The sequence below is a fragment of the Chaetomium globosum genome, genomic scaffold, assembly GCF_000143365.1.
Source record: "Chaetomium globosum CBS 148.51 scaffold_3 genomic scaffold, whole genome shotgun sequence".
NCBI classification, from domain to species: Eukaryota; Fungi; Ascomycota; class Sordariomycetes; order Sordariales; family Chaetomiaceae; genus Chaetomium; species Chaetomium globosum.
In genome coordinates, this window is record NT_165978.1 from 1,545,052 (window position 1) to 1,556,857 (window position 11,806).

At 56.1% G+C, this 11,806-nt stretch overlaps 4 protein-coding genes across 4 annotated transcripts; 1 reads left to right on the forward strand and 3 right to left on the reverse strand.

Moving 5' to 3' along the window:
- Positions 1 to 355: 355 nt before the first annotated feature.
- CHGG_05790 (uncharacterized protein) lies at positions 356 to 3,159 on the reverse strand (the record flags this gene model as incomplete). The annotated part of the gene is made up of 7 exons (XM_001221884.1): positions 356 to 412; positions 740 to 1,209; positions 1,269 to 1,480; positions 1,534 to 1,931; positions 1,985 to 2,503; positions 2,554 to 2,614; positions 2,666 to 3,159. The coding sequence occupies 7 exons, from the start codon at positions 3,157 to 3,159 to the stop codon at positions 356 to 358; spliced, it is 2,211 nt and encodes a 736-aa protein (XP_001221885.1).
- A 952-nt stretch (positions 3,160 to 4,111) lies between these two features.
- On the reverse strand, positions 4,112 to 4,756 carry CHGG_05791 (uncharacterized protein; the record flags this gene model as incomplete). Its single annotated transcript, XM_001221885.1, has 1 exon — positions 4,112 to 4,756. The coding sequence occupies one exon, from the start codon at positions 4,754 to 4,756 to the stop codon at positions 4,112 to 4,114; it is 645 nt and encodes a 214-aa protein (XP_001221886.1).
- A 1,586-nt stretch (positions 4,757 to 6,342) lies between these two features.
- CHGG_05792 (uncharacterized protein) lies at positions 6,343 to 7,618 on the reverse strand (the record flags this gene model as incomplete). The annotated part of the gene is made up of 3 exons (XM_001221886.1): positions 6,343 to 7,081; positions 7,131 to 7,195; positions 7,259 to 7,618. The coding sequence occupies 3 exons, from the start codon at positions 7,616 to 7,618 to the stop codon at positions 6,343 to 6,345; spliced, it is 1,164 nt and encodes a 387-aa protein (XP_001221887.1).
- A 926-nt stretch (positions 7,619 to 8,544) lies between these two features.
- CHGG_05793 (uncharacterized protein) lies at positions 8,545 to 11,314 on the forward strand (the record flags this gene model as incomplete). Its single annotated transcript, XM_001221887.1, has 7 exons — positions 8,545 to 8,628; positions 8,706 to 8,903; positions 8,974 to 9,159; positions 9,267 to 9,390; positions 9,443 to 10,032; positions 10,097 to 10,792; positions 11,150 to 11,314. 7 exons carry the CDS (start codon positions 8,545 to 8,547, stop codon positions 11,312 to 11,314), a joined length of 2,043 nt encoding a protein of 680 aa, XP_001221888.1.
- Between the last annotated feature and the right edge of the window lie 492 nt (positions 11,315 to 11,806).

The following is an 11,806-nucleotide window of genomic DNA, read 5'->3' on the forward strand; positions in this document are numbered from 1 at the left end:
GAAAGGGGCTGAGGAAGGAGCTATCAAATTAATATGAATGATTAATCACAAAAAGCAATTAGGTTGTTTGAGAGTGATACAGACTAGAATGATAACAGAAGCACCCTCTTTAAGTACCTAGGCAGCTATTTCATGTACCGGTGAGAATTAAAATTTGAAGTACCTCTGTGCCACTGATATTGTCTTTCTTCAATGCGGGTGTGTTGTGTGTGCGGATGTGATGTGATGTTACACAATGTGTCCAAGGAGAGGAATATTGTAAACAGTTGTTCTTCGAGAGTCAGTCCAGGTTTATGAACAAACACAATTGTGGATCCCAACATCTCAGCCCTCCCGCCTTTCAGCAACCATTTGATCAGGCTGTGTCTCTAAAATAGCGGTATGTGATATTGGGCCGCGACCAGGCACATAACTGGGCACAAAGATAACCAGGTGTGACATTAGTTAGTATATGAGAGTAAGCTTGGCTGTGCAAACACCTGGGTCAAAGGACATAAGGCTTTTCCCAATGTGGATATGATGATAATAGGCCTCAAAACCCGCTCATCGGCCTCCCTGCCCAACACCATGATGCCAAAAAAAATAAATTTCCGACAGTAAAACGCCATCACCTTACTCGTACAGGCTGACAAATTTATGTGCCCATCCCCAAATAGATCAGGTCGCAAACTGGCCAACAGTTAGCAAAACATCCCAAGTAGACCACAAGAACCACTTAGACAAGAACAAGTAGACTTACAGCCTTGGCCTCCTCAGCCGTGACCTCGGACACCTCCGACTCATCCTGGGTAATGAGACTGAGGTGACCGCCAACAATATGCTTAAACCACATCTCCCTGCGATCACCATCCAGCTCCCCACTCAGGATGCTCTTCTTCAGCCCCGTCAAGAACTTGTTGTACAACCCCGGCACCTCCAAGCTGATGAGCTCCTCGCGCATGACGCGGAGGTTCTCCGCGGCGCGGGCGTAGAACAGGTCCGCGAAGCTGTCCTGGATGAGCTTGCGGACGATCTGGCCCATCTGCTTCGCCGCGCTCTCGATGGTGGCGTCGTCCGCCGCCGTCGCGAGGATCTGCTTGAACTCGGGCACCGCGTTGTCGAGCGAGATGGTGGTGCGCTTGCTTTCGCCGAGGAGCGAGTCGATGTCGAGGCCGGAGAGGGGCTTGACGGGCTCCTTGCGGCTGCCTCGCCCTTGGGCCTTGGCTGGGACTGGTTTTTGAGAGTTAGCTGATATGCGAGAGCAGTAAATAAAGCAGTAACATTCATACCCTTCTTGATCTCAGCCGCGTCAATCAGCGCTTCGATCTCCGGCTTTGCCTTTTCAATGAGTTTCTCTGGCGGCTTGGAGAAACGAAGCAGAATCTCAGCTGGTGGCTTGATGGGTGCATCCGGATCAACGGCGCGCGCACGGATGGCCTGGTTCATGCGGTGGATGGTCGGGTTATACGTCTCGTCGATTGGTGCGTACTCGGTCGGTTTCCTGAACCGAGTTAGCTGGGTTGGCTGCGCATGGAGACCCGAATTACGACATACCCGTCCTCGTCTACATCAAAACCGGAAAGGTCCATGGCATCGACGAAATCACTCATCGCCTGCTTCAAATCTTCTGATGGCAGAAGTCGGTGTTCCTTGATGATGTTGCCGGTGACGGTGAGTACCTTGTCCAGCGGAGGGAACTGGTAGCTGCGGAGGTCCTCAGCGAACGGCAGTGGTACGTCGTATAGGCACTCAAAGTCGTCTTCGATGGCGGGGTTCGGCTTGAGTAGGACGAGTTGTGGTTGCGCGCCGTCTTTTTGCACGTATCTCGCCACAGCATATGACTCGAGCTCGTGAAGGGCGTGGATGAGGGCAGAGAGCCCAAGTTCTGCCTCCTCGTTGTGCTTTTGGGCGACGACAATACCCGTTTCGCCAAGATTGAGGAAGGGGTTGTACTGCGTAGTCGTCTTAGCAAGCATCTCTCAAGTCCCAAACCTTATGGACTCACACTGCTGAAGGGGATGAATCCAAGGATGGTAAATGACTTCTTGGTCTCTAGCTTGGTGATGGAGAAATCGGATTCGCTAAAGGGCACAACGGTCCGGCCGTACTGGTACCCTTTTGCAAGATCTTCAAACTCCACGTCCCGCTTTCCACCCGGGGCATCCGGATCGTTGACCCTGTAGGTGCGCATGTGTTTGACGCCGGAGAATTCGGCATCACCCATCTCAGTATCTTCGTTGAGGGTTTCGGATTGGGATGCTCCGCCCGGCTCGGAGTTGACAACCACGGTGCTCGCCGGCGGCGCTGGCGCACGCTTAGTCTTGAAATAGCGCTCGACGTGAATGCTCAAGGCGCTCTTGTATTTTTCGGGGTCTCCGAGTGTAAGTGCGCCGTCGTACGCCTTGAAGGGCCTCACGGGCTTGATCCGGGGAATGGCCAGCTCCTCAACAGCCTGCTGCATGGTTCCAAACACGCCATTGTTGCACTGCTCCACCAGCTTTCGGAGGGTCTTCTCATTCCTGGCCTACGCAGAGTGAGTAAGTGGCTTAGTATATGACTCGCAAGTCCACATACCTTGCCCTTGGACTTGTCCTCTTCCTTGAAGCCGTAGTCCGCATCGTCGAAATCAACGCCACTAACAACGTCAGCTGCTGCCCCTGGCTTGGCTCGTAGAACGCAAGCTCACATCACAATCAACTCGATGTTCGAGTAGTTAAGCCGGTTGGCTACATCCTCGGACGACTCATCATCGATTGGCGACTCTCCGTTCGTGACCAGGATAATCCGCCGGTTGTACTTTAACTTCTTGGTGAACAGCTCGATCATGGCAAGGGCGACTACAATGCCCGATATCGCATCTCCGCCGTAGGTGTGCGAAGTTTGTATCGAGGAGCGCAGTTCCCTCAGCTGAGTCATGGTCATAGGACCGATGTCCTGAAGGACTGAGATGTGTTCGTAGCCCTCGAGGCCTTCGCTATCCTGCGCATTGTTGGTTTCCTCAGTGTTGAGACCCACGACCCCCAGGGTCCAGGTCTTGCGGCTGGCGGCGACGGTGGTGGAGATCTTGTCCCAGACATAACGCATACCGAAATCAAGATCCGATTCGTCGCGGCCGTTATGACAGTCGGCCATCGACTCGCCGAGGTCGACAATGTACACTGTTGCTTCCTTGTCCGCCATTTTTGCTGAAGTTGGTTTCCAAATTATGGGTGAGGAGGAAACGGAAACAAAAGGGATCAGAAAAGGCGCGCGGGCTAGAAACCCCGAAGTGCACTTATTCTGGGTTCATCCTTAGGGTCCAGGCAGCATCCGTGAAACAAACGACTAGCCTCGCGATGGGCGACTGCTGCCTCGCGTGGGCACATGATAGCGCGTCATCGAATAACTATAGCCCCTGTAAGTACATGCACGGTTGACAAACTCCGGTCTTTAGGTGTGTGAATACAACAAATCAAGACCAAAAAGATACAAGATTGAATCTGATTTTGACTATGTTCTATATCGTTTTACCATCTATTTTTACTCTTTTTGAGAAGGGTTGAGAAGAGGGATTTGCATAAGTATCCTAGAGCAACTAACCTCAGACCCAACAAGGGTTGCTGCACCCGTTGTTGCTGAGCAGCTTGGACCCCAAGCGGTCCCCGCTTCCAAGACGACGAGTCTCTCTCATCAACCACCTCTCTCAACACAGCCCGCAGCATTCCGAGGGGATGGTCGTGCTCAACAGGTGCCTCCCAATTGTGCATGGCATCTTATCGTTGCTGAACCTGGGGACACTCTCTGCCACGGTCGTGTACGGCGTCACGCTCTTGTCACGGTTGTCCTGGACACTTGCACAAGAAAACCGAAGTCGCTGTGCTAAAGATTCGTCGGTAGTTATGCCGTCCTACACATACTCGACGAAAGAATTAATTACAAAGTCTTATGCAGACGGCCGGCCCGCAGTTTTGTCTTTTCCCCTGAATTACCCGAAAAGAGTTGGATCCAAAAAAATATATCGAAAAAAGGAGGAAACCCAAAGAAGCCACCAACTCCATAATGATGCTCGCTAAATTGCAATCTCGCCTGGTCCCCGCCGAAAAGGCCACCGGACAAGGGAAACCGAGGCTACCAACCAATCCGCCCGGCCGCATTACCGCTTCATGACTGAAGCAAACTTCTCCTTGTCCGCCATCAGCTCCCTCTTGGTCTCCTCGAAATGGCGGGCTCGCTCCGCCGCCTCAGCCTCGTTCAGCGGCCGTTCGCCAGACACTTGCCGCATCTTGCAGTTCTTGACCCAGTGTTGGAGCGAGAGCTTGCCGGGCGGCCGCGTGAACATGTCCTCCACTGTGGGCTCGCGGGCCGGCGTAGGGAACTCGCGGCTCATGATATCGGGCGGGTTGTTTTCCAAGTGCTGCGCCGGCAGCGGGCGCTCCTCTTGCTGCGAAGACGAAGAGGGAGGAGCCGGAGACGGGGCGGTGTGGGGCCGTCCGTCATGATGGGGCGGCAGCAGCAGCTGGTTCGAGGCGGGCGAGGTGGGAGCGGTTGCGGTCGAGGTTCTCGACAGGGACGCCTGGTGATTGCTGTAGGGCGACTCAGGGGCCGAGAAGTCACGGTCGCTGGCTGCAGAGGGCGCGGATGACTCGACCGGCGATGGGAGGGACGAGTCGACTGCAGCGCCGAATGTCGACTTCAGTGGCGCGGGCTTGTGCTTTTGCCCGTCGAAGCCCTCGCCGGATGACGGACTGTCGACGGACGAGGAGAAAAAGGAAGAAATGGATTGCCAGGTGAGACGCATTGTGGGAGACCTCTTCAGGTTCTGTTCGGGCTGGATAAAGAGGGTGGGAATGATTCAAGCTTTGGAACTAATCTCTCTGTGATGATCTTTCCTAGGGCGGTTTTATCCCAGGTGATTCGGGAAGGTGCTAATCAAAGATGGTAGAGGGCGAATCTGAGTGTTCCGAAGAAAGCGGGCGATGAGGGCGAAAGAACGGTGAGGTGGGATGTGAGTGGAAAAGTTGGAAAGGTTCGAAAGTCGGACGGAGTTGCTACTCTTCTTAGCTCCTCTTGTGGTTGCCTTGTCCGGGTCTAATATACGTGCAGGCAGGTTCCTCCGAGCAAGATATCCCCGTGCGTCAGCGGTGGCGGAAGGTTGACATCAAACTGTGTTAACGTTGTCCAGCAGGCCCGACAGTTGCCGCAACAAGCAGGATGATTCAGCGGACACACACACACACACACACACACACAGTTGGAGATGCTTCCGAAAAAGAAGGGATGGAACAAGGTTAGCGCTCGGGGAGGGGGGGGCTACGAACTATATACCTCGGCGTTTGAGTTCTGATGCCGACCCTCTCTTCTATCCTCATTTCTCACACTGACCACATGGCCCAGCCCAGGCCACGGGGAGCTCTCCCGAAGCCGACCCGCCAGGGGGGGAGAAGACGCATCTCCCGCAGCGATCAACTTCATTACCGCAGGTGGGGATGGGTATGGGGTTTACGGTCCACCGAAATGGCCGGGCGATGGGTCATGCTTGGATGTTTGGGGTTCCGTCCGGTGCCTTTTGACGGTCGGCCACAGCCCTTGGCCAGCTGTAAGAGCCTGAAAAGGGGCCGTGAGAGCAGTTGAGAGGCGCCCTCGAGTCCGAGACCCCCGTTTCATCCACAGCCGGCCTTCTTCGCATCACTTCACAAACCCCACGCTTTGAAACAGACGTCCGTTATTTGCAATTTGGGGGTTGGTCAGGTGAGCATTCTTAGCGCGTGGGGCCCCTTGTTGAGGCTGGAGCTGAATGTCCAGACCAGGCCTGTGGGACGTTCTCATTTGCCGCCAAACCGCCTCAAAACTGAGCTCTCAGTTGTGGCCCCCCACCCTCCTGTTGGGCACATTGGATTTGTGACGAGAGACGCTTGCATGCTGATGCCATCACTAACATAAACCTTGCTGCACAATCGGATGCATGATGCATACGCTGTAAAAGTCACCTAAGATGACAACATAGCTTATAAGTAATTCGTCACCATCCTCCCCCTTTCCCTCGAAATTTCACGTCATTCAAACCCCAGTAGCGAACAGATCCACTACCTGGATAGGTGGACCCGATAAATAAGATTCCGAGATTCCCAACATGCACCGAGAGGATCTGCCCGAGGATCTGACTGCCACCCGTTTCTTGGCCGACAATCTGCGCCGCCTTCGAGCATCCCCACAACTCATCCCGCAACACAAGAAACAACGACAAACATGGGTACGTAACACTGTTGGCCACATTCTGCGACGCCCGCCCCAACCCGAATCCACCAACCGAACCCCACCACCGACGACAACAAACGCTTAGTTGAGGAAACTATTTTAGCTTGCCCTTCCCCTCCTCGCCTCCCCTCACTTCTGCTTCTGGTTCTTCTCCTTCTCCCGCAGCTTCTTCTCCAGCTCGCTCGTCCGAATGACCTTGGGTACCCTGGCCGCGGGCGACGACCGGTAGGCCGAAAGGGCCGAGGGAGCAAACATGCCCACGCGCTGCTGGTAGTCGCGGTACCCGGCGTACTTGCCGGCCGTGATGAGCTCGGTGAACCAGGTCGAGCCCTGGAAGAGCAGGACGAGGAAGGCGGGGCCCGCGCCGGCCCAGTTGTACAGCGTCTTGCTCGCGTAGCAGCTCCACTGGTAGAGCACGAACCAGATGGTCTGCTCGGCCGCGAAGTTGGGGTGCCGGCTGTACCCCCAGAGCCCGGTCGTGATGAAGCCCCGGTCGAGGTCGGCCTGCGTGAAGCCGCGGGTGACTTTTCCGGTGTCTTTGTACTGCTTCTTGGCGGATTGGTAGACTAGGTTAGGTAGGTAGGGGCCGATGGTTAGCGTGGGCTGCTCCGTCTTTTCCCCACGGGGGGAGGGATTCGGCTTACCCCATTGTTGTTCGTCAGCGATGTACTCGGTGAGCACTAGTCCCAGCTGGACCGCTGCTGCGGCGATATCGGCGCTGGTGACGTCGGGGTCGATGGTGGATGCGAGTAGGATGGTGTACACGGGCGCGGCGATCATGAAGAGCAGGATGCTCTGGATGAACGAGATGAAAGTCCAGTTGAAGACGTGGAACACGGCTTTGGGGACATGCTGCCGGATGACCTCCCTGAGATGTGTCAGTGCGTGCTTTCGTCTGAAGGTGCTTGTTTGTTTACCATCGGTAGTCTTCATGGCCGATACCGTAACCCCCCTTTCTCCAGTAGTTGAAGGTGAGACGAATCTACGGTCCAAGCCGCAGGGTCAGCAAACCAACCCACCCCATCATCTACGCAACCAAACTCACACTCCATACGGCGCTGCAAAACAAGGCCGCATCAACACGCTGCGAAGGTAGCCCGGCCAGACGTGCCCACACATCAAAGTGCGCGATGTACAGCGTCGGCAGGAGACTCCAGAACCGGTCCACCTGTGAGTAGTTGCGGTTTATTTCGGCCGCGACAAGGAACACGGCACCTAAGAACACAGAGATGGCAAAGCCGGATACGAGAGGGTTCGTCTCCGTGTACAACTGCAACAGGCTCTCTCGCCCCGAGAAGGCGTCGAGCAGCTTCGCGGGGAGGCCGTAGAGATGCGGAATGAAGGGCCGCACCGCCATGGAGAAGTCGGCGCAATCTTCTAGCGTGCGGATGGTGGGGAGCGCCATCTCGAATGTAAAGCTAATAATGATTCCGAGATACAAGCATTTAGTTTTGGGTTGGGTGACAGTTGTGGTTTCTAGTGATGTTATATGTCGAAGGCCTTGGGGGGTTCAGCAAGTGTGAACGTCATTGCATTGCTACCACGATCGGATGGCGGTTTGGTAAACCTTGGCATCGGTGGCCGGTTCCAGGGTGTAAACTCGGCTGTTAGGCCGTTGCGCTCGCAATTGTCGGCCGATGGGCCCGGCGAAGCTTTTAAAGTTTACTTATCTTGTTGTCTCCAAATAAAGTATTGCAATCAGTCCTTTTGGTCTCCCTTGTCTATGCTGCTTGTTGGGGCAACTCGCGAGAATCCATCAATGGAAAAGTGTAATTGATGTAGGTAATTTTGATACCTAAAAGGCTTGTGGGTCCCTGTATATGCTGTAATTACTCCGTGCAAATCCCTTCGTGCATGCATATTTCTGTATTGGGATTCAAAACCTCAAGGCTTCACCGCGACCTGACTGCGAGACCAGAACACGCGTTTGTGGCCGATGTTGGCCAAGAATAAAGGCCAAAGAGCACATACGGCCTTCCTGGTTTCTCGGTCGCAGCCATGATTAGCCTTAGGAGAATAAGTCCCGTATTGTAGATTCCAGGTTCACCAGGACATTGTAGGGGCAGTCATTCCTTTTCTTTCCTGGGGATCCCGGAGTGCTGTGGGACCCCCCGGAGTCCATGATTTAAGTCCAGCACGGAGAGCACGGAGATGCTCTTCTCGCTCAATCAAGTTAAGGCGGGCTTTCACCGCGACTCGCAAGTTTGTCGGAAAATGAAAATAACAAAGACCATAAATAAGACGGCCACCCGACCACAACTTCCCCAGCTTTGGCTGCTAGGCCGACACTTTCGTTACCACTCCAAAGCTGCCGCTAAACCATCGCCGACCATGACGCGCATTCTCTGTGTCGCCGAGAAGCCTTCTATTTCGAAAGCGGTCGCTGGCCATCTTTCCGGTGGTCAATACCAAACAGTGAGTGCCCTCCCTCGGAGTGAAGTGATCCTTGTTTCTTCCCCAGGAGATGGAATGCCCTACTGACGCCGCCTCAGAACAACACCCGCAATACTTACATCAAAAACTACACCTTTGACTATGACTTTGGGCCACCGTGGGGGCACTGCTCAGTGACCATGACCGCCGTGAAGGGCCATCTCACAACCGTTGAATTTCCGTCCGACTACAAGCAATGGGAGTACCCGCCGCCCGACCGACTCTTCGACGCCCCCGTGCTGACGGTCATCCCCCCTGTAAAGATACACCCGAATTTCACCACAATGAAAATTATGTTAGCTTGAAATACTAACTCCCCAAGGCAAGGACAACAAGTCTATCGCAAAGAACATCGAAGATCAAGCGAGACGCGCCCGATGGGCTTGTCATCTGGACCGATTTGCGATCGAGAAAGGTGAAACACATCGGAAAGCGAGATCAGGTCTGCCGCGAGGAAAAGGCAACAGCAATATCCAGATCAAGCGGGCAAGGTTTAGCAATATCGAAAAGAGCGTAAGTCCGACATCCGCATCCGAGACAAATACGGCCGCCATGCTAAGCATGTTTTGCAGTCACATTTTTATTCCGCCGCCCGACGGCTCACTGCCCTTGATGACAAGCAAGTAGACGCTGTGTCGGCACGCATCGAGCTCGACCTGAGGATAGGGTATGCCTTCACTCGGTTCTTGACCCTCAACCTCCGCCCCCTAGGAGGGCCTCTGTCCAAGCTCACACTCAGCTACGGTAAGACAAGCCACGCGCGAAGATCACCTGTCCACTGCCCTAACTGCTCTAGGGTCTTGCCAGTTTCCTACTCTCGGCTTCGTCGTGGATCGGTATTTCCGGGTCAAGAACTTCGTCCCCGAGACCTTCTGGGGAATCAAAATGATGCACGAGAGGGACGACATCAAGGTCAACTTCAACTGGTCCAGACACCGGCTGTTTGACCGCATGTCGGTCGTCATCTTCTACGAGCGATGCCTCGCGGCCAGGACGGCCAAGGTCACCAAGGTCCAGGAGAAGCCCACCAAAAAATGGAAGCCACTCCCGCTCACAACGGTCGAGATGCAAAAGATGGCCACCCGGTTCCTGCGCATGACGGGTCAGCAGGCCATGACCGTGGCCGAGAAACTCTACAACAAGGGCTTCATCAGCTACCCGCGCACCGAAACCGACCGCTTCGACAAGGGGATGGACCTCCGGGCTCTGGTGCGCAAACAAACCCAAGACAACCGCTGGGGCGCCTTCGCGCAGAACCTCGTCGACGGCGGCTTCCAGCAACCACGGCAGGGCCGGCACGACGACAAAGCCCACCCGCCCATCCACCCAATCACCTACGCCGCGGCCGGGGCGCTCGACGACAGCGAGCGGCGCGTCTACGAGCTCGTCACGCGACGCTTCCTCGCCTGCTGCTCCGAAGACGCGACCGGCATGGTCCACCGACGTGGAGGTGGCCTACGGGGACGAGGCCTTCCACGCGCACGGCGTCATCGTGCTGGCGCGCAACTACCTCGACGTCTACCCCTACGAGAACTGGACCGGCACCGCCCAGCTGCCGCGCTTACACGCGTCGGCGAGCGCTTCGAGCCCACCGAGGCCATGCTCGACCGAGGGCAAGACCGGCCCCCCCGGCTACCTCACCGAGGCCGACCTGATCGCCCTCATGGACGCCAACGGCATCGGCACCGATGCCACCATGGCCGAGCACATCGAGAAGATCCAGGAGCGCCAGTACGCCAGGACCGTGGAACGCGGCGGCGGCGGGGGTGGTGGCAACGGCGACGGCGACGGCGACGAACCAGAGGCCGCTCCCGCGGCGGCGAGGGGAGGCGGGCGCGGACGTGGCAGGGGCCGCGGCGGTCGCGGCGGCGGCGCACGGGGTGGCGGGCGTGGGGGGGCGGGTGCAGGCCGGGGCGGCGTGCGCGAGTTCATCCCGACCAGTCTGGGGGTGGCGCTGATCGAGGGGTTTGACCGGATGCGCTTCGAGACCAGCTTGGGCAAGCCGTTCCTGCGCAAGGAGATGGAGCTCAAGATGAAGGCCATTTGCGACGGGCGCACCACCAAGCAGGCCGTCCTGCACGAGAGCCTGAGCGAGTATCGGCAGGTCTATGACCAGTCGCGCGCCGAGCTCAACATCCTAAAAGCAGTGAGTGGTTGCCCTGTTTTTTTCTTTCTTTTGCTGTGCTTGGTCGCTTCTATAGGATTCTATGTGTGCTCTCTCGACCTCTCCCTCTCTCTTCGGCTAACACAATCCAATAGGCCTTGCAGGCAATATGTCTTCCAGAATGGAGGATGACGAGTCATTCCCGGTGGTTGACGCCGTCCCCCCCCCAGCTCCCCCCACCATCGGGCAAAGGTGCGGTTGTGCGGCTTTGTGAATGCGGGGAATGTGGCATTCTCCTGATGACCCCCAACCGAGGGGCCGAGGGGGGGGCGAGCACGGATAAGGTACCTCGTCTAGCCTATTTTTACCGAAATGAACGCAATGGAATTTGACTTGGAGGGCACTAACGCCGGACGATCTCGCGTGGTGGGAGAGCGGGATGTCATGTGGATTGGCGGTGGTGCAGACAGATGGACGGGGACACGCAGTTCCCAGGGCCGCCAAAGCATCGATCGCATGGCCTGCGAACGCATGGCGGGGCGCGGTGCGAGGGGTGATAGGTAGGCTACCTACTTACAGATATCTCTATCTTTCTTGCTCTCTTCCGAGAACCGGATGCAGGAGTTAGGTAGCCCGCATAGTTTGGTGAAACCCAATTCCGGTTCGGCAGAATAAACAGAGCAGCCAGTCATGACTAAGACTGGCGTATTTCTAACCACTCAATTGGGACCGTGATGCAAAGCGTGCAAGTGGACGGGACCTCGGGACTGTCGGCGCAGAGCCGGTGCCACACCCCTCTCTCTCTCTCGGGCGACAACGGGTCCGTTCTTGTTCTTTGGGGCGGGGCCCACGGAGCCAACCATCCCCGCTGGGTGCACTTGGTGCACTTCGTGGGCCTTCCGTGCCCGGGACTGGCCCGACTTGTTGTTTCCGATGGGAGGGATGTCGTCCGTCCCATTGTGGATATCCAGGGGGAGAAGATGCATCATGTTCCTCAAACCAGCGGTCGGCCCTCTCCATTTTGATCCACTTTACACGTTGGCGGATCGCTGGTGC